The following is a 22,787-nucleotide window of genomic DNA, read 5'->3' as shown; positions in this document are numbered from 1 at the left end:
GCTGAATGGATTCTCATCAAACAATCATCGTCATTCACACTAGACAAACCACACTTGATTACCCCAAAATCAATTCCTTATTTTGTTTCAATACCCCATCCTAACTAAAAGTCACCGTTATCACCACCACCAGCTATAAAATCTGAGGAATCACAACCTAAACTAAAAAAAACAAAAACCACCACCAACCATCATTAATGGCAAAACAAAAAACCCCTTGCCATCTGATCGCTTGCCGGACAAGACGACCTCCTCGCCCCTATTAATTGTCTATTCTTCGGTCTGCTATTCACTCTGATCGCTTGGCATCGTTCATCCTTTGGGGCCCTCCTAGAATTGATAAGACCTCCGTTGGCCAAGCCACTCGTAATTCATGTTCATCCTATCGATTTGTTTCTTTGTCTGCTGTTACTAATGTGTTAAAGATGTTAGGGATGTAGTTGACGAATCAACAACACATCAAAAGAATAGTATCAATAGTACGCTTACTAGAACCATTCTATTTGTAGATGAGGTCCATAGGTTTAACAAATCACAATTAGATTCTTTCTTTCATGTTATCGAGGATGGAACCATTATCTTTGTAGGCGCTACTACTAAAACCCGTCCTTTCTTATGATAATCTCATTGCTTTCTTGTTGAAGGCGCTACTTCGACCCGGTCATATTTCCAAAATTCTAAGGCGCATTGTAGGTGCCCCCGAAAATGGTTTCACCCAGACTTTAAGGTTTACTCTGTCATCCATCCAAGCCAGCGACCAACACATTGACTCTCAAGATGCTCAATCACGACATTATGATGGAGATGCTCGTGTCGCACTTAATTCCTTGAAAATCCCAGCCACTACTTCTACAGCCCGTTTAGCTCCCGGTACAACCAAATCAGATTATAATTTAGATTCACACCAGGAAAAAGTGGTTGATGTTATTCTAATTGTCAGAATGGATGATGTGAAACAAGCGTTGCAAAGTGAAGATCTTTCTTATGACAAAGATGGAGAACAACACTATAATCTTATTAGCGCACTCCATAAGTCGATGAGAGAAAGTGATGCAGATGCATCTATATATTGGTTGGCAAGGATGTTGGAAGGTGGTGAACAACCTCTCTACATAGCATGTCAACTCATACAATTGGGAGCGAAGACGTTCAATTGCCTGACACATTGACTCTCACCCAGGATACACTATCAGGCTCGTCATTTTCTTGGTATGGATGAGTGTGATAGGTATTCAATGACTTGGTCCCTGACATGGATGGATGATGGAGTAATGCTTATACTCTAGGTCAAACCATTGTCAAGGTCATCTACATCACACCTAAGACTAGAGGAAATAATTAAGGGTAAGCCGATAAGGACCCTACAACTAGAAAGCAATTTAGCTTGGCAAGGGGCATGCTAAATAGATATTATTGTTCAATTCCACATACATAATCCTAATCAGCTTAGTGACAGGATAGGTCCAAAACCAACAACTATTTGACAGAGCCACTTAGACAAACATATTGGGAATAGCAATAGCAACCAAATTCCGATTGGTGTGTTCAAAGTAAATGCTATCTTTTGAAAATAAGCTGGATCTTTATTAGAACAGCACAAGCATAACAACCCCTGAGAAAAACTGCTTATTCTTAAATCTCCTTTAAGTAGATTAGGGAAAACGATAAATCAATGGTGCAAACAGTAAAGGGTCATCATCTACGCATAAAAGGACCATAACCTGCAATAAACTCCGGCTGTACATGTAAGACTACCATGTTTTGAAAACTCATGAATGAGTTGACACTAGCGCTTATTTATCAAAAGGTAAAACAATGTGGTAGTCTGGAATATTGATTTTGATTGTAAGGGATATGAATATATGCATTTCCTGTTAGGGTGTTGAATGGAATCAAAAGTCTAGATCATAACTGTCCTACCGCTAGATTTTATCTTATAACTCTAACATGAATATATAAAAGCCACCAGATATATGTATTTTACAGTTATTTAATACCACAAGTTAATGCTGAGCTGGTAACAAAATCAGTAAAAGTTCTTTGTGATTCAATGACGATTTGGTGAAAACAAGCCCTCAAATTTCTGCAACTCACCTCTAAAAACATGTTTAAAGGCAGGCTTAGAAATTGTTTGTTTGAAAAATAAAATGATTGAGATTACATGAGAAATTATATAGAAATATACCAGGGAGAAAATTACTATTTGCAGGTTTAGAAAGCAATGGCTGCATGGAGGAGTCAGCAGTGAAACATTTGTTTCTCTTGAAAAAACGTGAACTGGTATTTTCCTAAGTAAAATTCAAATGGATGCAAGCACATATATTGCTTTGCCTTGTAACTTAATAATATTGCAGCGCAAGAATTTTACATCATATCATATAGCATGAAAACTATATCAAAAATAGTAAATTAACGGACAAAAAACACACCAGCCAAATAAGAACTTCAGTTGCAGAATAACATATTAGTTCAATTTACATCTACCATTGTTCTTTATACGCAAGTTTCAAAAATTAGACTAGTCGCTTGCAACTTCAAACATAATATGAAGCACGACAATGTTAATCAGCTTATCTATCAGCATCACATTTATCTGGCCAGTGAAGGAACTTGAAACCTTGGAGTGAAACCGGTAAATATGACTGATATTCAGAAGGATTGTCAGGAGGATAGTTGTAACCTTTTTCCGTATCCAAGTTCTTTCATCAGCCTGGTAGGTGCATTTGTAAGATGTAGCACTCCTTTACCAACCGAATCCTTCTCAGCCTTCCTAATAGCCCTTAATGCTCTCCATACAGCTAACCTTATAGGAACAAGTGTCAGGTAAACAACAAATTGCACTACGTTGACATCACACTCAGGCATACCAAGAAAATTACAAGCCTGATAGCAGGAAACAGCCTAGTTGGAGCCAACGTGTCAGCCAATCCAATGTTTTCGCTGGCAGACTGTAAAAGCCGACATGCAATGTAGAGAGGCTGTTCCCCACCTTCCAACATCCTTGCCAACCGATATATAGATGCATCTGCATCACTTCCTCTCATCGACTTATGGGGTGTGCTAATAAGAGTATAGTGTTGTTCCCCATCTTTATCACAATAAAGATGTTTACTTTCCAATGCTTGTTTTGCATCATCCATTGTGACAATAAAAATAACATCAACCAGTTTTGCCCAATCTGAATCTAAATCATAATCTGATTTGATTGTACCGTAATCTAAACGGGCAACAAAAGTAACGGCTGAGATTTCCAAGGCATTAAGTGCGACAAGAGCATCTTCATCACAATGTTGTGATAGATATTCAATGACTTAGTCGCTGACTTGGATGAATGACGAAGTAAACCTTAAACTCTGGGTCAAAACCATTTTCGGGGTCACCTACAGCACGGCTAAGAATAGTGGAAATATGATCGGTTTAAAGAGGGTTAAGGGTAACGACCCTACAACGAAAAATCAATGGGATAATCAAAATGATATGACGGGTTTTCAGTAGTAGCGCCTACAAAGATAATAGTGCCATCCTCGATAACAGGCTGGAAAGAATCTAACTGTAACATGTTAAACCTATGGACCTCATCTACAAACAGAACAATTCTAGTTAGTGTACCATTGATACTATTCTTTTGACCTTTTCGTGCTTCGTCGACTAAATCCCTAACATCTTTAACACCAGCAGTAGCAGGAAACAAATCAATAGGGCGAACGGGAATTAACGATGGCTTGGCCAATGGAGGTCTTACTCTTACCAGTACCGGAAGAGCCCCAAAGAATGAAAGATGGCAAGCGATCGGAGTGAATAGCAGACTGGAGAAAAGATGATTTATAAGGGACGAGGAGGAGGTATTGTCCGACTATTTCGTTGATGGTGCGAGAAAGCATACACTCCGAAAGGGGGTTTTGTTTCGGAATGATGATGGTTGGTGTGCTTTTGGTTTTTAAAAATGGATCAGACTGTTGCATATTTAAAATTGTTAAGAGAGTAAATCATATGTGAACATCTCAAGAGAGCTCAATCTGTGGCGCCATCAGACTTCGAATACATATCAAAGAATTCAGAGTTGAATGTTTAGAGTTCACAATGTTTTCCAATGATTATGTGTAGCTATAAACAGATTTGCAGCACCAGATAATCTTTTGAAACGTCCTACCGTTTTTAAAAACATCATTTTCTACCCCATTACTTCATTCAATGACGGTACACCATCAATAACTTCATCAGTTTTAACAAACAAAACGCCTTTATACCCACAAGTCAGATGCACAAAAACAAGGTAACAAGACCATAGAGGATGCACACATAATGATTACCTAACACGTGCTAAAAATCAGTCATAGGCATTTTTTCAAAGCTAGAAACTAAAGCAATCAAAAGACGTCTTTACCTCTACTTGGCCAGCCTACAGGTCAGAACTTTCATCACTTTCACTTCCATGTGATTTCTTTCTTGCAGAAGGCTTCTTCTTAGCAGCACTTCCCCTCGTCTTCTTTTGTGTGGCAACTCTTTTATCATCCTTTTCTTTTACCTCTTCATCTCCCGTGTCCTCATCACTACCACTGCTGATAGACTTGCGTTTTGCAGGAGGCCTTTTAGCACTACTCTGAGCTTTCTTCCCTCTTTTTGGTTTTTCACTCTTAGCAATTTCTTCATCATCACTTTCTGCTTCGGCTGCATCTTTGATCTTCTTACTTGACCTCTTCTGTGGTTTGACCTTAACTTTTGTTGATTGGTCTCCACTTAGCTTTTGCAGCTCCGGTACATACGCAGTTGTCTAAAGAAAATAAGCGCACATACTCAAAAATTGAAATATATCATTTACTACTACAGTTTGGTTAGGCTAAATTTACCTGCAAAATATAACTAATGATTTAATTATGATTACATAATAATAAACCATTTAAGAGGGTTGTGTGCATTAAAAAGACATTCTTCAGGAGAATTGTAACACAACCTTTCACATTTTGGAAAAGATAATCATTTAACCCTTGTTAAATATGGAACAATTCATTAGTAAATAGGTAAAAACCGCGACCACTATTTGATAACATTAAAGAGACATACCCTGCCTCCGGCTTCGATAAACTCAATCTTCTTCCCTGCCAAAATATACAATATCATACACTTTGGATTGTAAACAAATAAAGAATATATCTAAAAGACTCAGGTAGCTAGGGGTGTTATCGAGTCGAGCCGAGCTCGAGCTTAGCATGGCTCGAGCTAGGCTCGAACAATATTCGCTTGGCTCGAGCTCGATAGCTCGACGAGATTTCAGTGTGTAGGCTCAAGTTCGACTCGTTGCACCTACAATATGGCTCGAGCTCGGCTCGAAAAAGGCTCGAGTTTGGCTTGTGTCTATATATAAATATATACATAATGGGGTGGGTTATTTTGAGAACTCACAAATAAAAAAGAATGCGAGAATAATTCTGGACCACTCATTTTGTCCCATTTTCTCTCTCCTCTATAGAATAAGAAAATTCATCCTAATCATTCAAAATGTTTAATCTCACAAACCGTAAATCGTTAGATGAAAAAAAAATATATGGGTAGTTTTAAAATTTCGTCCTCTTTCATTACAGATGCAATTCGATATAATTTTGACGACTTTTTAATTTTCATTTTTATTTTGATAAATACGCATAACCTTGTGATTCGGAACGGGCTTCGCCCTTAAAGATATTCATAAAAGGTAGTTGATGGGGGTGATAGGTCATTGAGGGTGATAGGTCATAGTGTGATAGGTCATAAAGGGTGAATGGGTGATAGGTCATAGGGGATGATTGATGATGGGTGATCTACCTAACGGGCTCCGCCCTTAGCCACTATGGCTCCGCCATGGACTGACGGGCTCCGCCCTTGGCCACCATGGCTCCGCCATGGATTGACGGGCTCCGCCCTTAGCCTTCATTGTTGTGTACAGATGGTTATTTACTAATTTACATGCGAAAATAAAGATCCTACACGTGTAGGTACACAAGTACAAAGGGAAAAAAACGAAAATTAAAAAGTCAGGAAAAGTATATCGAATTGCATCTCTAATGAAAGCGAACGAAATTTTAAGACTACCCATACTTTTTTTTTCCATCTGACGATTTACGGTTTGTGAGATAAAACAATTTGAATGATTTAGATTAATTTTTTTATTTAATTGAAGAGAGAGAAAAGTAGGGAAAATATGTGGTCCAGAATTATTCTCGCGTTCTTTTTTATTTGTGAGTTCTTCAATAACCCTTCCTCTATACATAATATATGGAAAGCTCGAAAAGCTCGATAAGTATTCGAGCCGAGCTATGTAAAGCTCGAGCTTGACTCGATAATTATTTTGAGCCTGAATTTAGGGCTCGTGCTCGATAATAGTTCGACTCGATCGAGTCGAGCTCGAGTTGCTAGAAAAAAGCTCGGCTCGTTGGCAGCCCTACAGGTAGCAATAGTAGGTTACAACGATATTTGACGTTTAGTATACGTAGTTTTGATACATAGACCATATATCGAACATCAAACCATGAAGCGACCAAGTAAAACTACCTACAAACAGAACCCTTGTATTGTGATAAAAAAGACAGTTCAAGAGCCAAACCATCAAGAAAAGCATTCCCAGGCTTCTTTTCTCTAGAATGGAATATCCAGTTACTAGGATACTGGCTACTATCAGCCCCAACTTCAACTGCTAGTTCAAGAACCTGCAAGTATAATGAGCTTTTGTCAAGATACCATCTTACCATTTATTTTTCCTGGTTTTTTGCCCCATCTCAAATGACACAGCCAATCAACAGGAAAGCGATTAAAGTCAGCATCAACTTCAACCGAAAGCTGAATAACCTACAAATAAAATTTATCTTCCATATTGATTGTTAACAAGATAAATTCACAAGATAGGTGGCACAACGGGCAAATTGTGCAATCATTTCGCATTACACTTTTATTTTGTTACCGGTAGCAATGGGCCAGATGGGGATGACTCAGGATTCCCTATCGTAAATATAGAACTAAAAAATTTGGAAAAAAAAAAAACAGAAATAGCGTGCATAAAATTTGAACTTTGGGCAAGTTTTGAACGATATGTTTTTACTCTATGTATTATTGATTTACCGTATAGAGATAAAACATAATCTAAATCTACCCATTCTATTCATGAGTAATTCGGCCGAAATTGCCACCTTCAATTATGACAGATAAAACGAAGCTGAAAAGCATTGCTTATACACCTCTTTCAGGGAGTTGTGCAGTGCTACACAGCCTTCTTTTGAAATCTCGGAGGCAATTTGCTGCGGATGGATTCTTGCCTGCATAAAGATAAATTAATCACAACACAAGAGCTAGAAATCCATCCAGATACACGGATGCTCGTCTAATAGGTTTCGAGAAAGTAGGTCTACATAGCATATAAAAAAGACAAATGTATATCTTGCTTATAGTATAAGCTTTACGAGGCTAAAATTTGACCTGATATAGCACTTCATCTGCAATCCAATTGCCAACTCCCGAGATAAAACTCTGCCAAGATGCATAGCTAAAATTAGCATAAAATTTTTCTTAAAGCAGAACAGGTCGAGCGATCCCAAAAAGTCGTAAGTCACCATAAAGATATATATCTGGAATGTACAAAAGTTCCCTTACCATTTTATCTTATAAATCAGATTATCACTGTAATGATATAGCCATTTTCCAACTCTTATGACATATTTGAAACATTAACTATTGGTGAAAAGTAAGCAAAGGATTGTGAGTTAGCCTCACCCAACCTGTTATCATAATTGCCCACATTGTCCAGTCACCCACCAGACCCACTCGTATTAGCAGATCTGTATGTACAACTATGTAAAAATTACATGATCACCATGACTTGCAATAATTTCCCACCTGATCAAGTAAAATTTTCTTAATGACGGTCTTCTTCTTGCTCAGTGATTTAAACAACTCATCTTCTGCCATTGGCTCCAATAATGCATCTGGACCAAGCTCGGATATTGGTGGCACAGAAGCCGGCTGTCACATATATAATGTTATCACAAACATTAAAAGTACTAAAAAGTAAAAAGAAGATAAAGTATACACAACCAACATCAATACATCATCATACATTCTGAAGTAAGCGCACTTTTGCAAATCGCCTCTTGTCAGTAAATGATACCTCCAACCCATCATCAAGCTGATATTAATTAAAAAAAAACATAACAATTCTATAAATAATTTTACTTTAAAAGAGAAAAACATGACACAACGACACATACAAACATAACAATGCAGGACACGGGTCTTACTTGTATAAATACTTTGGAATATTTAGAAGGCCATTCATCTGTATCAGTAACTGCAGACCTATTAATTAGGAAACAAAATAAACCATGTATCAACAATAGCACCAAACAAACAAAAATGCATCATATTTTGTTATCGAAAAACCAAACTTATCTCGAAAACGGAAAAAAGCATGTGAAGAAGTGAAGGCAAACCTTTTATACTGTGTCACTGCAACACCTTTTATATATATAGCACCTGCCATTCCTGAAACAAAACCTCAATTGGTTTATATACATATATATATATACATATATGGATAGATGGATGGGAATACGTCACTGTCATTTATTCATTATACACTGAATGTTAAAAAATTAGCGAACCCAGGGTTCCATACCTAATCTTAGGTGTGTATATATATATATATGCATTGTGTATATAGATATATAAATGTGAAATTAATTAGGAAATTAAAGAGTGGAGAATGACCGAAATGAAAGGAAGGAAAAGGGGGAGAATCAAGTTGGATCCACATGATCTTTCCTTTGCGATGAACATCCACAATTTTTTTAGAAATTAAAGATGATTCAAAGTCGCGAGGGGAGACGCCATCGATGACCTTGGAATCATCAGCAACAATTGCTTTGACTATCTTCTTCCCAATACAGTTTTCACGAACTGCTCTTCTCGCCGCCTCTACCTCTGGTAATTCCGGCATCCCAACTACCCTCTTTCCCGCCCTTTTTTCTAGTGTGGTGTGGTCAACAGTGTTTAGGGTTTTTGTTTTTAAGCAGGAAAGATCAAGATAGAATATATTTAGAGAATACTACATGCTAGGTCTCTCATAGGATTTTAAGTATTGCACTTAAATTAATTATTTAGGCTGCATAAAGGAAATAAAAAATCACCTTTTTGCATTCTTGAGTTTTTTTCTAAAAGAAAGTGAAAGGAAGGAAAAATCAAGGTTTTTTCCCCCAAAAAATTTCTGGCCATTTTGGCCTGATTTGGAAAGAAACTCGTGGAAGTGGTGGTTGCATGTGGTAGTTGCAGGTTTCCGGTAGTGGTTGCGTTGCAGAGGGTGGTTGCAGGTTTTCAGTGGTTGTTGCAGGTGGTGGTTGCAGGTTTCCAGTGGTGGTTGCGTGGAAGGGGTGGTTGCAAGTGGTGGTTGCAGGTGGAAAGGGTGGTTTCCGGCGGTGGTTGCAAGTTTCCGGCAGTGGTTGCAGGTTTCCGGCGATTGTTCCGATTATTTTTCTTTCACTTTCATTTCAAACTCAAGAATGGCTTTTATAAATCTAATCTTTTATCCTTTCTTCCCCCTTTCTTTTCTTTTAAAACAAACTCAAGAATACACTGGAAAAAACTCTAAAATTGTTCAATTTTTTCAGTTTTTACTTCATGTTCAGTTAAATGAGGGAGATATTCGTCATTTCACCATGATCCCTTCTTCTTTTTCCAAACTGAAACACAAACTCAAATTTTGAAAATTATGACGACCGGAAACCAAAACGTCAACCGAAACACACACATCGAGCACACACACTCGGAAACACACACAAACACACACTTGAGACACACATCTAAGATCGGAAACAAGGGTTTTTGGATTCGGATTGCTTACATCGGGATCGGGTTTCGCTAAATATGATTGGATTCGAAGTGCAATTGCTTTGTTTTCTCTTTCTTTTCGATTCAAACAAGTTTTTCCGGCTAGTCAATTTTTTCTTGCGAAGTCTAGATCCGATTTATTTTGGCTAGGGTTCGTGCGCGATTGATTTCTGAGTCGATTGCAACATGTTTCGTAAACTGGTTCGAGGAACCAGGAATTAAATCTATACTTTAATTTTTCAGTCAAGATTTTCAAATTTTTGGCCGTCGTTTATTTCAGTTGACATTTCGTTTTCTACAAAATCTGACGAATCTGGGTTTGTGTTTGAGTTTGGAAGAAGAAGAAGAAGGGATTATGATGAAATGACGAATCTGTCCCTCACTTAACGTACCTAATAGACAGTTGTTAATCACGAAGTGAAAAGTGAAAATTTTGACCAACTTCAGGGTTTGTTCTATAATTAGTTTTCTCATATTTTTAGAAGGTGATGTATTTTTTAAAAGAAAAATTATAATAAAGATATATTATAAAAAAAAAATTATGAACTAATTTATCAAATGATATAGACTAATTAAAATACAAATTTCTTATCTTTTATATTTTTCTTCCCATATATTATTAATAATTTTATTTGTAATTTTTTGTTTGTAATATATTTACAACCATTTTACAATCAAAAAATAAGTTTAATTTATGTATTTTTCATTTCTTTTATTGGATCATTTCACAAGATATATATAATCATAAAAGTAAATTTATAAAATGTATGACATTTTGAAAAAGGATAATGGAGAAAACCCTAGCCCTGGTACCACAATTAGATACCCATCGACAAAATGTATGACATTCTAGCATTACTCATATATGTAATTTATTAATTTATAAAATTTAGACAAGTTCAATATACAAAATGATAAAACAAAAATTGTGCAAACATTATTCTAATATTCCCCACACGGTAAATCTATACCAAAAATATAGGAATATAAAGACTCCACAAAACACTAATATACTTCGTTATAGATTGTGTCGTGTTATGAAGAGCGTGATTTTTGTTATTTGTTATATTTTTCTTTTATTCATTCACACAGAAAAGGATGAGAGAATGAGACCTTATAGAATATCTTTTCATCTCGTTTTCTTACTTTTTAAAATAAATTGAAAGTGGGAAAATAAAAGACTACAGTACACTTCTATTTCCATTTTTTTCTTCATATAAACAAAAGAAGTGATTCTGTTTTCATTCCTTTGTACAAGACATCACATTAGAGATCTTGTATTCTTGTCACGTGATTGAAAAAAAGGACAATTAGAACAAAAGCTAATCATATTTAGATAATCATGTTGTAGTTATGCATAACATGATTATATAAATATGCTTGTCACTACTAGAACTTATTTAGAGTAGTTTCTTTTTTTTAAATGCATGTTGTTCAAAAGAAAAAAAATGTAGTTATACACGAAATCAACCCTTGAGTTTTGTACAATAACAGCCTACCATGAATTATACAGTTTAAAGGGAATAGGACCAAAATCAGGCTTGCAATTGTCTTCTCCGCAATTTGAATCAGGGATTAGTTTCCTGGAATGTAACTGTCTTTGACCGAATGTCTATAGTAAGAAAAAACTAAAGTTGTGTGTATTGTATGTAAGCAACTCAAAAAAATGTTTATTGTATGTAAGAAAACATACGTGACAACCATATACAGGTGTCACTTGTCAGATTTTAATTGGTTGAAACGAAATTCTTACATACAATAAACATTATTTTGAATTGTTTACATACAATACACAAAACTTTAGTTATTTCCTATAATAGACATTCGTTCAAAATTTCTTATATTCCAGGAAACTAATCCCTTTGAATTAATAATCATGCACTTGTTTTATATATAATAAACTGCTCCAAATCCACGAATTGGGTTATATATATATATATATATATACAAAATGCACTTTTAGACCAAGAATTGCTTTTAGACCATCCACGTTATGAGCAAGATGCATATAGACTAAAACACTTACAATATAGTAATATCTTTATAGACAAATTTTATTAATAACTTTAAAGACAACTTTTATGGATAAAAATGAATATAGGAAATATCATTAGTATACTTTGAGACATATAAAAATATGTCTCTTATTACGTAATTTATTAACAAGTCCTGTAACTAATTTATGATTTAAAATCGTGAAACCTTGGTCATAAAAATCAATTCAATAAAGTTTCTAAACGACATATACGACACAATGTCATTTACACCAAATCTATGTTCAAACAATTTTTTTTATTATTATTTTTGTAAATCATCTTCTTCGTTGGCTTCATGACATGTTGATTGAAATTCTGTTTCTTGTGTTCTTGACTCCATATCACGTAATTAGTAACATATTAGTATATATGGATTAATATGACCTCTTATTTCGCTAACATGCTACCTATCACACGACCCGTAAACTATCGTTTTCTTTAACATTATCGATTGATGATTGATGATTGATGATGAGTTTTACTTTCTTATAACCAAAATTAGTAAATATAAATTAATTCGGTTGGAAAAAAATTATTACCAAAAATAATGAGGAACAACAATGAAAATAAGCCATGGATGTTTGCATTAAACAAAAATCCTATCATAAAAAAATCAAAAGAAAACAAATTATCAAAATTAGTCAATAACAAATAATATAAATTACAAATATATATCCCAATCACAAATAATTTCGAAATCATTTTCAAAATATACTGAATTGATTACGTTAATCCTTACCAAAGAAAACAAAAGTAGGTGGCAAAATCATTTGTATATTTGGTGATACAAAATCCTTACCAAAAATACAAATCCCTAATCAAAATAAGGTCAGCCCAAACAAAATTACAGCACTAAATTGATAAGCATACAATAACCTTAATTACATTTAGGGGATATATTAACTACATTACCATCAATTAACTACATTAATTAAAAAAATTATATAATTATACACTTAACGAGGGTTTAATTGCCCGTGCTACGCACGTCGTGTTTTAAATATATTATTTGCATATACATTGTTGCCGGTTTTTAAATAGGTAATGGAAGTTGTTTCCACAAAACCATATTATTTATCGGTTTATAAATAAAATAAAAAAACAAAATAATAAATAGAAAAGATTAAAAAGTTTCTGGTCTAACGACTTGGTTGTTCCATAGAATTTCAAAAGTCCTTAAAATTAAGAGAATGAAATGTAAACGTCCAATAGTTCTTCCCCCACCACTCACCCCAATTAGTACGGTTAATACACCAAGTAAAAAAACTTCATTCACACGCTTAAGTAGCAACAATCTATCCTCGGTTGTTCCTTACTGCTAGATAAGATATTCAAGATACTAATGTTATCTTTAATGTTACTGTTTTTAGGGATAGCGTGTTATCTTATTATATAAGCTTGAGCTTCATATACATATATTAGTGTATGGTGAAAATTTCCTTGTTATTAAGATGACTCTTGTGGCAAACTCTCGTGGTAAACTCTCAAGTCTCATGGCACAATGTTCATTTCACAATTCATTTGAAAAATGCCCATTCAAACACCTACCTAAAAGGGTAAAACCAAATTGAAAACCATACAGTAAGAGCCGGTGTCTACAGCTAACCATAATAACCCTTTACATAAAAACATACCATCATGTTTAAGTAGCTTATCAACACTAATTAAGAGGCATAATAGTAAGTATCATGCCCACATCCCTGAATTGCGTCATTGTCTATTTTTTTTTTGTGCTTGCACTCAACCAACTCTTATAGACTGCATCACTATCATAAAAGATGGACCCGATTGATTAGTAATTAAAGAAATATGGGTCGGGTACGCGTTTGTTTGAATCTTTATTGGACCCAAATTATGTTATATGGATGTAAGTTAAAATTATAGATTCTTTGAAGCTAATAAAAGGAAAACCTTTATAGGAAGTGGTTGGATTTGAGTACGTATGACCATCACTATCTGGTATCAATAATTTTAGACATACGAAATCCTTGTTATCTCATTTTGGGGAAATTAAACAAAAATGTTAATTTCTTAAGATTCAACTATATCTAGTGGTCCATTAATTTCTGTTCAAATGAAACTCATATGCTTGTATCTTATCTTATATAATTCCTAAGGCCCATATCTAAGTATTTTACATTTTTTGCGAAGCTCATAATACAATATCTACATTTTTCTTAAAAAATTGTTTTCTACAACCCATAAAAGTACCGAATGTCATAAGATTATAGTACTATCGAATCTGATATAGTATCTTACATTTTGCGCGAAGCTAATTACCTTGTATCAAAATGACACAATACATCATGTAGACCCCGGGAATGAAATACATGACAGCAAGTTAAAACCAAGTTTGTGATACACTTAATGTATTCACCACCTTAACCAGTTTTGGCTAGTACTATCAGCTTGACAAATTGTATATACATAGTAATATAGATTTAATTCCTGTGTGAAACACGGTGTTATTAATAGATACTTCCTTTTTTTGTTGTCATTGTTGTGAAAATCAATTTATCGATTATATCTTAATGTGTGCTAAGTAAAAGTTCTGTTCATAAAATCTAACAACTCATGTACCATCACGACCAACTAATCGCAAAAGACTTCAAACATGTAAAGATAATGACATTACATGTAAAGATACAACTCCATATCAGATAAGTATTGCCATAATATATGTTATATAAATGCAAGTTTCCATTTGTACTTCACCACATTAGGCAAATCAAGATCCGAACTTAAACAAATCCTAACAACTTCAAAAGACCAAAAGAATTTAAATCGCAGACCACAACTAACAGTAACAGAGACATGAAAGGCAGATAACAACTAACCAGAGCACATTGGCGATTTCAAGCTCGCCAATGTATCTCATTTTTCTTTCCTTTGACCTTGCAGCAGACCGCTGATTTTCCAATACCCTAATCGTAAAAGAGACATGAAATTAAATTGTGAATCACAAAAGTATTAGAGCAATATACATTTCTTTATCACTCATGTTGATCAAACTAAACAAAAGGCTATACATGAGATAAATTTATATATATAGATCTTGTACTTGCAGGTCCCTAGACTTGTTCTAAAAAAGTTTATAGCAAAGAAGCTGATTAAATTATGTTAAAAGTGTATACAAGTTCGTTTTGACCACTTGGCCTTTCTGCGCGTAGTGGATGGTTACAAATATTGCTTGTTGCAGTTTCTAATAGTGATTTGTGAGCATATTTAGCAGTCATGAATGATGTTGAAAGTGTAAATGTTTACCCACCCTGCCTGACCCTTCCATTATACCATCTCTTTTCTTCGCGGGGGGGGAGAGAAAAGAGATTTTGGTACATATATGTTTAGTCAAATGTTGAAAACCTACCAGCAAAGAATTTACCAAAGAAATTGGTGCATGCTACTGGTTGTTGGTGTTAAATGGGAGGGGTTGGGGAGGGATCTTTTGGTAACAGTATCGTGACTACTGTCATGAGCCATCAACTCTCATGTGGATATAGTAGGCGTTATCTGTTATAGTGATGGATATATGCTTACCTTTACAAGTAGAGCCTTTCAAGTATTATAAAAAGTCCTTTATATACCCCTACCTAAAGATCCGAGATGCTTCATGACGTAAATTGTCAAGTATTAGCCTTGATAGAAGGCTTGTGAGAAAATTTAGGCTGGTTGAATATTATAATGGACAGTATGGGCGGGTTGGGCAAGGTATAGGCAACTTCAGGTTGGAACTGGTGCTATGTCAGGTATAACTAACATACATATATACTATGTACTACAGGGAAAGAGATCAAAGATGAACAAATACTTGCTAATAAAAAGAGTAGAGTATAACTTTTAATATCCATATTTGATTCGTTAAGACTCAAGACTTCAGCAAAATCACCTCTATTTGTTAAAGACTCGATTTTTTATTAAATGACCCATGGAAATAAACTTGGTTTATAATTAAATCAGCTATTAAAGCAAAGACTTGAGCTACTACAATTCAATTCTGAACTTTTTGAAAAGTCGGTTCTCAGTATGGCCAGGCTTAGAAGTGGAACTGGACCAGTCTATCTTTAAAAAAATTATTCCTCAAACTTGAAAAGAATGTCATTTTGTTTTTTAAATTTCAAACTGTATGGCAAAACCATTTGGGATCGTTCCGTGTATATGATATACATTGATGGCTTCTAGCATCTCTTCCATGGAAACACATATACTCTTTGTTCATAGTATAATAAGATAGTTAAGTCCCTAATCTCCATTAAGTTAACAATATTTGACGACTTGCATATCTTCTAATTATTGGAAGAGTTTATAAAACACAACATACTTATATATATATATATATAAAACTTTTATACCAAAACTATACTAACAGAATCCATTGATCGAATGACATACCTTTGTTCTCTATCGAGTGTCCATTGGTGGGAGCCTTAATTGTGCCTTCCAATCTTGGGACCTATAAGTAGAAAAAATATCAAACTTCGCTAAAGCATATAAGGAAGTATATTGTGACTCGGCCATTCATTAATCACAAAATATAAGGCAATACTTCAGTCATCATCATACATCACCATCAAGAATATGAAGAATATCAAAAATAATTTACCAGGAGAGTATACGTACATACATCGAAGATTTGAAGAGCTTGTGTATATGCATCAATAAGTGGCATGCTTGAGAATCTATGATCACATTGAGCTTGATTTCTAATTTCTCTTTTTGAAGCTGCAACCATTTTTGTACCACACATTATGAGCTTTGACAAATAAACCAAACCTCACTTTAGTCATTTTATCACTAAAGATTAAACCACCACAATCACTCATACTCATATTATCATTATCTTGTTCTTGACGAAACTATGTTTAATACAAAAGGCACTTGTAAAACAAACCATAAACAAATACTGTACAAAATCCCTAGACATATCAACACATGTATAGATCTTTTCGGTTCAAATTCAACAACAAATCAACTTCTTTTCATCTTTTACAGTTTATACACAAAATTCATTTATGGGTTGGAAGTGAGTAGGTTGCTGCAATTGCTTTCATAGATTCTGGAGTTATTCTTTGTAACCGTCAGCTTAAGAATCCTGCTAATAATGATTGGTATCATAACATGATTGATTCTATAGAGTTTCGTGATTAGATCCTAAGACTTGTAAATAATACCATACAAAAACGATAATATCATAAGTTAAAACTTACATGAATTTCATCGGTTGATGGAGCTGAAGGAACTTTCTTTGCTAAAACTTAAGAACTCGTGTGATAGCATCGGTGAGTGCTTTCAAAAGACTGAGCAGCCTATAAGGCCATCAATACTGGATCAACTACAGTAGCATAGCTCAAGAAAGCCAAGTACTATAAAACATATAAACAATATCTTTCAAAAGTTATCATGCCTTGATCATATTAGCTTGAAGCTTTGAATTCTTAAATAGATTTGCATTAGAAAGGGGTATAGAGAGCTAACATTGGTGGAGTGCTAAGTGCAAATCTATAGACACCAAGTAACCCCTTTGGTTATTGTCAATGAGTTAGTTTATCTTATTTTTTTTATTAATTACTTTGAGCTTTCTAATGCCTGGATGAAAAAACTATATATCGCATGTTACCTATCTCAACATGAACCTATACTGACCTGTTGCCCACCCTCACTTGCCTACGTTTGACCATCTTTAAGTATTTTCAAATTATCAACTTACCAAGTTCAATATGACAAAGACATCAAATGATTAATGTATTAAGTTTTTGGACACACGAAAAAACTTATCCTTAGATTGAATGAGTTTTGAAAACATGAACAATGAGCTGAAAGATAGACACTAAAATTCAACAAACTTTGAAGTTTGGCGACTAACCAAGGATGCACTCTTCTGTGTGGAGTTCAAAACTTAGTCTTCTACCTGTTGTCAGGCCAGTTATGTACGGGAAGCCTATCTAATCATATGTAAATGTGTTTTGTGAGCAAGTTGTCAGAATGTATGCAATAGCTAATCTATTTGAAAGAGACCTCGTCTCTATATTCATTATTTAAAAACAAAACCTCATATCTTACCCGGTTTGGCCTGACCAGGTTTACACAATCTAAAAACTCACCAAACGTGAATAATTATCTAAGATTGGTTTGCCCAGTTTGGTTTACCCATATCGAAACGATAACCCATGTTGGATGTTAACCCATACAACCTTAAACCATCTTAGGTTGACCTTAGCTTAGATTATCCAAAAAGGTTTAATGCATTAAATATAGACCTAGAGAGCTAGAGTAATTTCAACCCGTCTGAAAATTTAGCCCATTTTGTGAGACACATTAATTTATTATGATCTAAAGTTACCTAAACTCCCACTAAGAAAAAATGATGGGGTTGATTCTACAAACAAACATTATAAGTCACCCTGCATACTTAAAAAGACTTGCAAGATGAGGTAGACAAAATATAATCAGATACTAAGAAGTAGGCAGTCGCATTATCATTTTATTAAAATATAATCAAAATTCGATTATAATTCACAACTAACATTATACCACATGGAAACATAGATGCAATAATTATGAATAGGCATATACTAACCTCTGCATTGAGGGCCTCGATGAGTGAACTTGGAACATGGTTTTGGAGAAAACTCATCTCATACGAAACTAAAAACGACCATTCTGGTCAATGCAGTAAATAACGTTGGGCAAACCTGGGGAAAAAGAAAAGTAACCCAGAGAAACTATATGAATTGGTATGAACATATACAATAAACAAAAGAACATACAAAAGATGGCCATGTAATAGCAGTCTAAAGTAGTAAAGTTTTTGCTCATAAATGTGGCAATTCCAATCTATTTATTTTTTAATGAGTGTATTTAGTTGTGTTTTGTCTCTAAGAGATCGAGAGTTACCTACAGTGTATCTTAATGCGTTCATCCTCCAAAATTGCCTTATTAAAAAAAGAATATTGATATTGTTATAACTTTAGCTTAATCATATATTTAACTAACTAATTACTATTATAACGATGGAAGGGCAAAGACAAAATTATGCTTCTTGGTAACTCGATTATCCTGACTTGTTCCAAAAAGGTATCCCTTTTGATCCATTATGTGTGAAGGTGGTTGTATGGATTAAAACTGACTTTGGTGACCCAATAATCATACAACCCAATTAATTTTTTTGCTTATTTTTATAAGACCTAACTACCCCGTTTAAAATAAACCCGATAATTTGTGCCCATTTCTTCAACCCAACCCGTTTCCCATGAGAACCTTTATTGAGCTTACCCTCCAATGCAGATCCATTAAGGTGGATTGTAGTCATTTGTTGCTGCTGCGAGTCAAGCTTCCATTGGGTAATTTGCAGCTGAACTGAAAGTGCTTCATCCTAGTTGTCAGGTTCTCCTCGAGCCACCCACACGGGAGAACAAAGTTACAGATTTGACAACTTGTCGATTGAGCATATGCAATAAAAACACCATCTAGTTGTAAAACAAATATATCGCTACAGAAATAGAACTTGTGGCTACGGAACAACCTTTTGATCACCTGAGGAGAATACCATGTGATATCAACAACCACAAGGTTGTATCTCACCTGCAAACTGCGTCCGATTATTCCACATAAGAATTAAATATTTGTCATGAAATTTTTTTAGATGGTTTTCGCAAACTACTCAAACATTTGTACATTTAAATAAAGTCTATCACTCTATCAAAATAGTTTAAGCTATCTGACATCAAATTATAATAAAAGTAATCAAATCAGTTGTAGATTGAACATAATATGCTAGAAAAATGTGAATAATTGAATGGTAAGGATGAACATGAATGGGGTATGGTAAGTGAAGTGACATGAAAATAATAAAGCGGCATCACACTATAATCATAATTATCATATGAAAACAACAAATGATGAAATTACCTTAGTGTCATTCGTTATGGTGGTGGTGGTGGTGCCGATGACTCATGAAGCAACCCATTCTGGATAAAATTGAGAGTTTAGACCCTCTAGAGATAACTGGTCAGGCTATAAAAGGAATTATATAAGAAACAAATATCCAATAATATATACTGATTATTCAATAATAAAGATATCTATAACAAACTTTTATCCACAAACATTCAACTCATAAACCATTTATAATATAGAAACATTAGCACATATACATACATACACATAAATTATAGCGGTAATAATAATACACCATCAAAATAAATTAAAAACCTCATACACATTAATATCCCAAATTTACTACAGTACTCCGATTAACCCAATCAACACTAACACAAATTAACAAACAATAATATCATAAATTTTAAGTAAAATCATAAAAGCCTTAATCAATTCTTAATACTTAGCATTGATGACAATCTTACAACTTTTATATATAATATAAGATAAGATATTTATCCTCTTAATTTTACGATTAACATGTATAAATTAATCCTCCATATATGCTATCATTTTGGCTGTATATAGAATATACTTGGGTCGATTATTTACTTCTCGAACATCGGATGATATTTACACTCCAACATTGGTATTTGAAGTTCAAACTATTTATGATAGAATTATTGTTCCATAGGTAAACAATATTCTAAGTACTAAAAAATAGAACTAAAATATCTATATATTTCGATGGCGTAAAATTATTATAAGTATTTTAGTTTCCCTTGTGAACAAATTGATCGACAGTTACACTTTACAACTAAGTATTATTGTGAAGAAGTTTATAAATAAATTAGTATTCCCACTTAATATTTCAACTTGATCAATTAAGCCAACTAATGTGTTGCACAAAAACGAGTGTTGGTATGTCTACCGGCTACCATCCATAAAAACAAATTGTTTCCATCATCAAATTGTCATTAATTTATTCTCATCAAAATGTTTTCCTAACAAAACTTTTGCAATAATCTTTTACATTATTTCATAATAATTTCCATAATTAAAATGCCCATTATCAATCCTAAGCTATATACAAATACCTTTCATTTCACACAAAATTTTCATATAACCATTTTATCAAAAAAAAACCTTTGGATCATTCTACTCCAAATATGTCAAACACAGGTTCCGAAACCTCTCCCCCCAACAGCGTTGCTATAACCCCAATTTCTCCTAATGAAGTTGCCAATGCAAGTGACACACCCATGGGAGAGGCAAAACTAATATTTTAAAGAGAATTATCACACGATGTGTAATTTCTATATGTAGATCCTTTAAACTTTACATTTGGAATTATTATTTTTTAACTATCTCATAATCGTTTTATTTCAACTAACTAATGTGAATTTTGATTTGTCTTTTCAGTGATATAAAAAGTCCGCATAGTGTTGAGCTGAGCTGAGCTGGTTATGTTACTGAAACAAGGAATCCGGGTTCTAAATGAGTTTTCCAATACATATTTAAGTTTACATCTAAGTTGCAGGTTGCGTACACAGATATTTGTTAGATATTTTTTAAATCCCACTATTTTTAGATTAAAATTACCCGCTGTTGCAGCTAGGTTATCCATCGTATGCTATTGTTTAATTGATTGTCCACTGTAACGCCCCAAAAATTTAAAACCCTTTTTATGTATTTATTTATAACCTTCAATTACCATTTCAAAGATAATATGTAAAAATTTAAAACATAGTTCATTCCGAAAATGGTATATTAAATATATATGTCAAAAAATTTAATTAGTTTTGATTGCTTTGGGCGCACATAAGTACCAAAAACACAAGTATAAGAGATCACTAACCCATTATCACATATAAGCTCTATATCCTCCAAGATAAACTTTTGCGCCGCAATACTTCTGGTCAATCTTTTTTATTGTATCAATCCCCTGGGTTACCTATAAAAATGGGAACAACTAAATAATAAGCGTTACAGTTTAGTAAGTACATATGCATATAATCATAATCTAATTGCCTCATGAAGCATAAATTAGTATGTAGTCAATAGCATAATTTCTTATGTTATCTCTTTCATACTAACTTCATTTAGTTATATATGGATCCGTATAGCTTTCTTTTTGACTACAAGTAGTGAGTCGTCACCCACTCTTGCAGCCCTCATCAACTATCAACTGAGCCATAGGAATTTTCTCACCTATGACTTTAACTTTACTCATAAACATGAGTCATAGAAATTTACTCACATATAACCTCATCATCAACTAACATTCGAGTTATAGGAATTTACCCACCTATAACCCGATCAACCAGATTATAATCATATGCATACATACTCACCTTGGCCACGACACGACTAATCCAAAATATCACGTTATCGTAAGTACACCTATTAAATCAATCAGAGTTTCATAAGGCTACTTATTCGTGTTTACCATTTTACTATTTATCATCCATTTATGGCGTTTGGCTTCGTCAAAGATAGATTTATATTCATTGTAACTTATCCTTTTCATAGTTTGAATTGCTATTAACATCATGAAATATTATCAAAAAACATATTGCCAAAAACCATGGTGAACACAAGAAAAAGATCCATCCCAATAATATAAAATCATTGAATCAATATTATCAACTAAGAATTTCAGGCCCACGTCGCGGGGCATTAATTATCGTGTTAAAACGATTGTGTTATTTAGTATAGTTGCATTGAATGAACAAACATTCTATCATGAATAAGTTTCTTTAAAAGTTTATCATATCAAATATATATAAAATATATTTATTTAAAGGCAAAACCACAGTAGTTTCTATCTGTGTGTTGCGTGGTTTTAATTAGTTCGATTGGTTTGTTATTGTTGATTTATGTTTCTAAAACTTTGACATATTATGTTTCTAAAAACTTTGAAATATAAAATATATACTTATTCAAAGACAATACCACAAGAAATTTAATAAAAGTTTTTAATATATTGTTTGGAAATTTGAAAACGATTATATTTTGTTATTGATGATG

General features: G+C 33.8%; 1 protein-coding gene, 1 long non-coding RNA gene and 2 pseudogenes across 8 annotated transcripts; 1 reads left to right on the top strand and 3 right to left on the bottom strand.

Moving 5' to 3' along the window:
* The first annotated feature begins 228 nt into the window (after window positions 1-228).
* Window positions 229-1,169, top strand: LOC122604255 (annotated as a pseudogene).
* Window positions 1,170-2,361: 1,192 nt separating this feature from the next.
* LOC122606000 lies at window positions 2,362-4,135 on the bottom strand (annotated as a pseudogene).
* A 78-nt stretch (window positions 4,136-4,213) lies between these two features.
* On the bottom strand, window positions 4,214-9,060 carry LOC122606001 (formamidopyrimidine-DNA glycosylase-like). Of its 2 annotated transcripts, none has more exons than XM_043778970.1 (10): window positions 8,731-9,060; window positions 8,454-8,505; window positions 8,262-8,319; window positions 8,081-8,149; window positions 7,861-7,986; window positions 7,444-7,494; window positions 7,206-7,283; window positions 6,720-6,819; window positions 5,062-5,096; window positions 4,214-4,771 (listed from the first exon to the last, which is right to left on the bottom strand). In XM_043778970.1, exons 1-10 carry the CDS (start codon window positions 8,957-8,959, stop codon window positions 4,400-4,402), a joined length of 1,170 nt encoding a protein of 389 aa, XP_043634905.1. In that variant the 5' UTR covers window positions 8,960-9,060; the 3' UTR covers window positions 4,214-4,399. The 2 variants fall into 2 exon arrangements, with proteins under 2 accessions (XP_043634905.1, XP_043634904.1); XM_043778969.1 differs by lacking the exon at window positions 6,720-6,819 and adding an exon at window positions 6,578-6,680.
* A 5,478-nt stretch (window positions 9,061-14,538) lies between these two features.
* Window positions 14,539-19,980, bottom strand: LOC122603981. Of its 6 annotated transcripts, XR_006324515.1 has the most exons (8): window positions 19,788-19,968; window positions 19,402-19,467; window positions 19,152-19,265; window positions 18,457-18,571; window positions 17,087-17,185; window positions 16,500-16,601; window positions 16,272-16,332; window positions 14,539-14,806 (listed from the first exon to the last, which is right to left on the bottom strand). It is a non-coding gene; the product is annotated as an uncharacterized LOC122603981 (long non-coding RNA). The 6 variants fall into 6 exon arrangements; XR_006324516.1 differs by having other exon boundaries at window positions 17,087-17,242; window positions 19,152-19,467; window positions 19,788-19,980; XR_006324517.1 differs by having other exon boundaries at window positions 16,483-16,601; window positions 19,152-19,467; window positions 19,788-19,974.
* Window positions 19,981-22,787: the final 2,807 nt, after the last annotated feature.

This window comes from Erigeron canadensis, chromosome 6, assembly GCF_010389155.1.
Source record: "Erigeron canadensis isolate Cc75 chromosome 6, C_canadensis_v1, whole genome shotgun sequence".
In the NCBI taxonomy this organism is placed as follows: Eukaryota; Viridiplantae; Streptophyta; class Magnoliopsida; order Asterales; family Asteraceae; genus Erigeron; species Erigeron canadensis.
The sequence above is the reverse complement of the archived record's forward strand: the minus strand, read 5'-3'. Positions and strand labels throughout refer to the sequence as shown.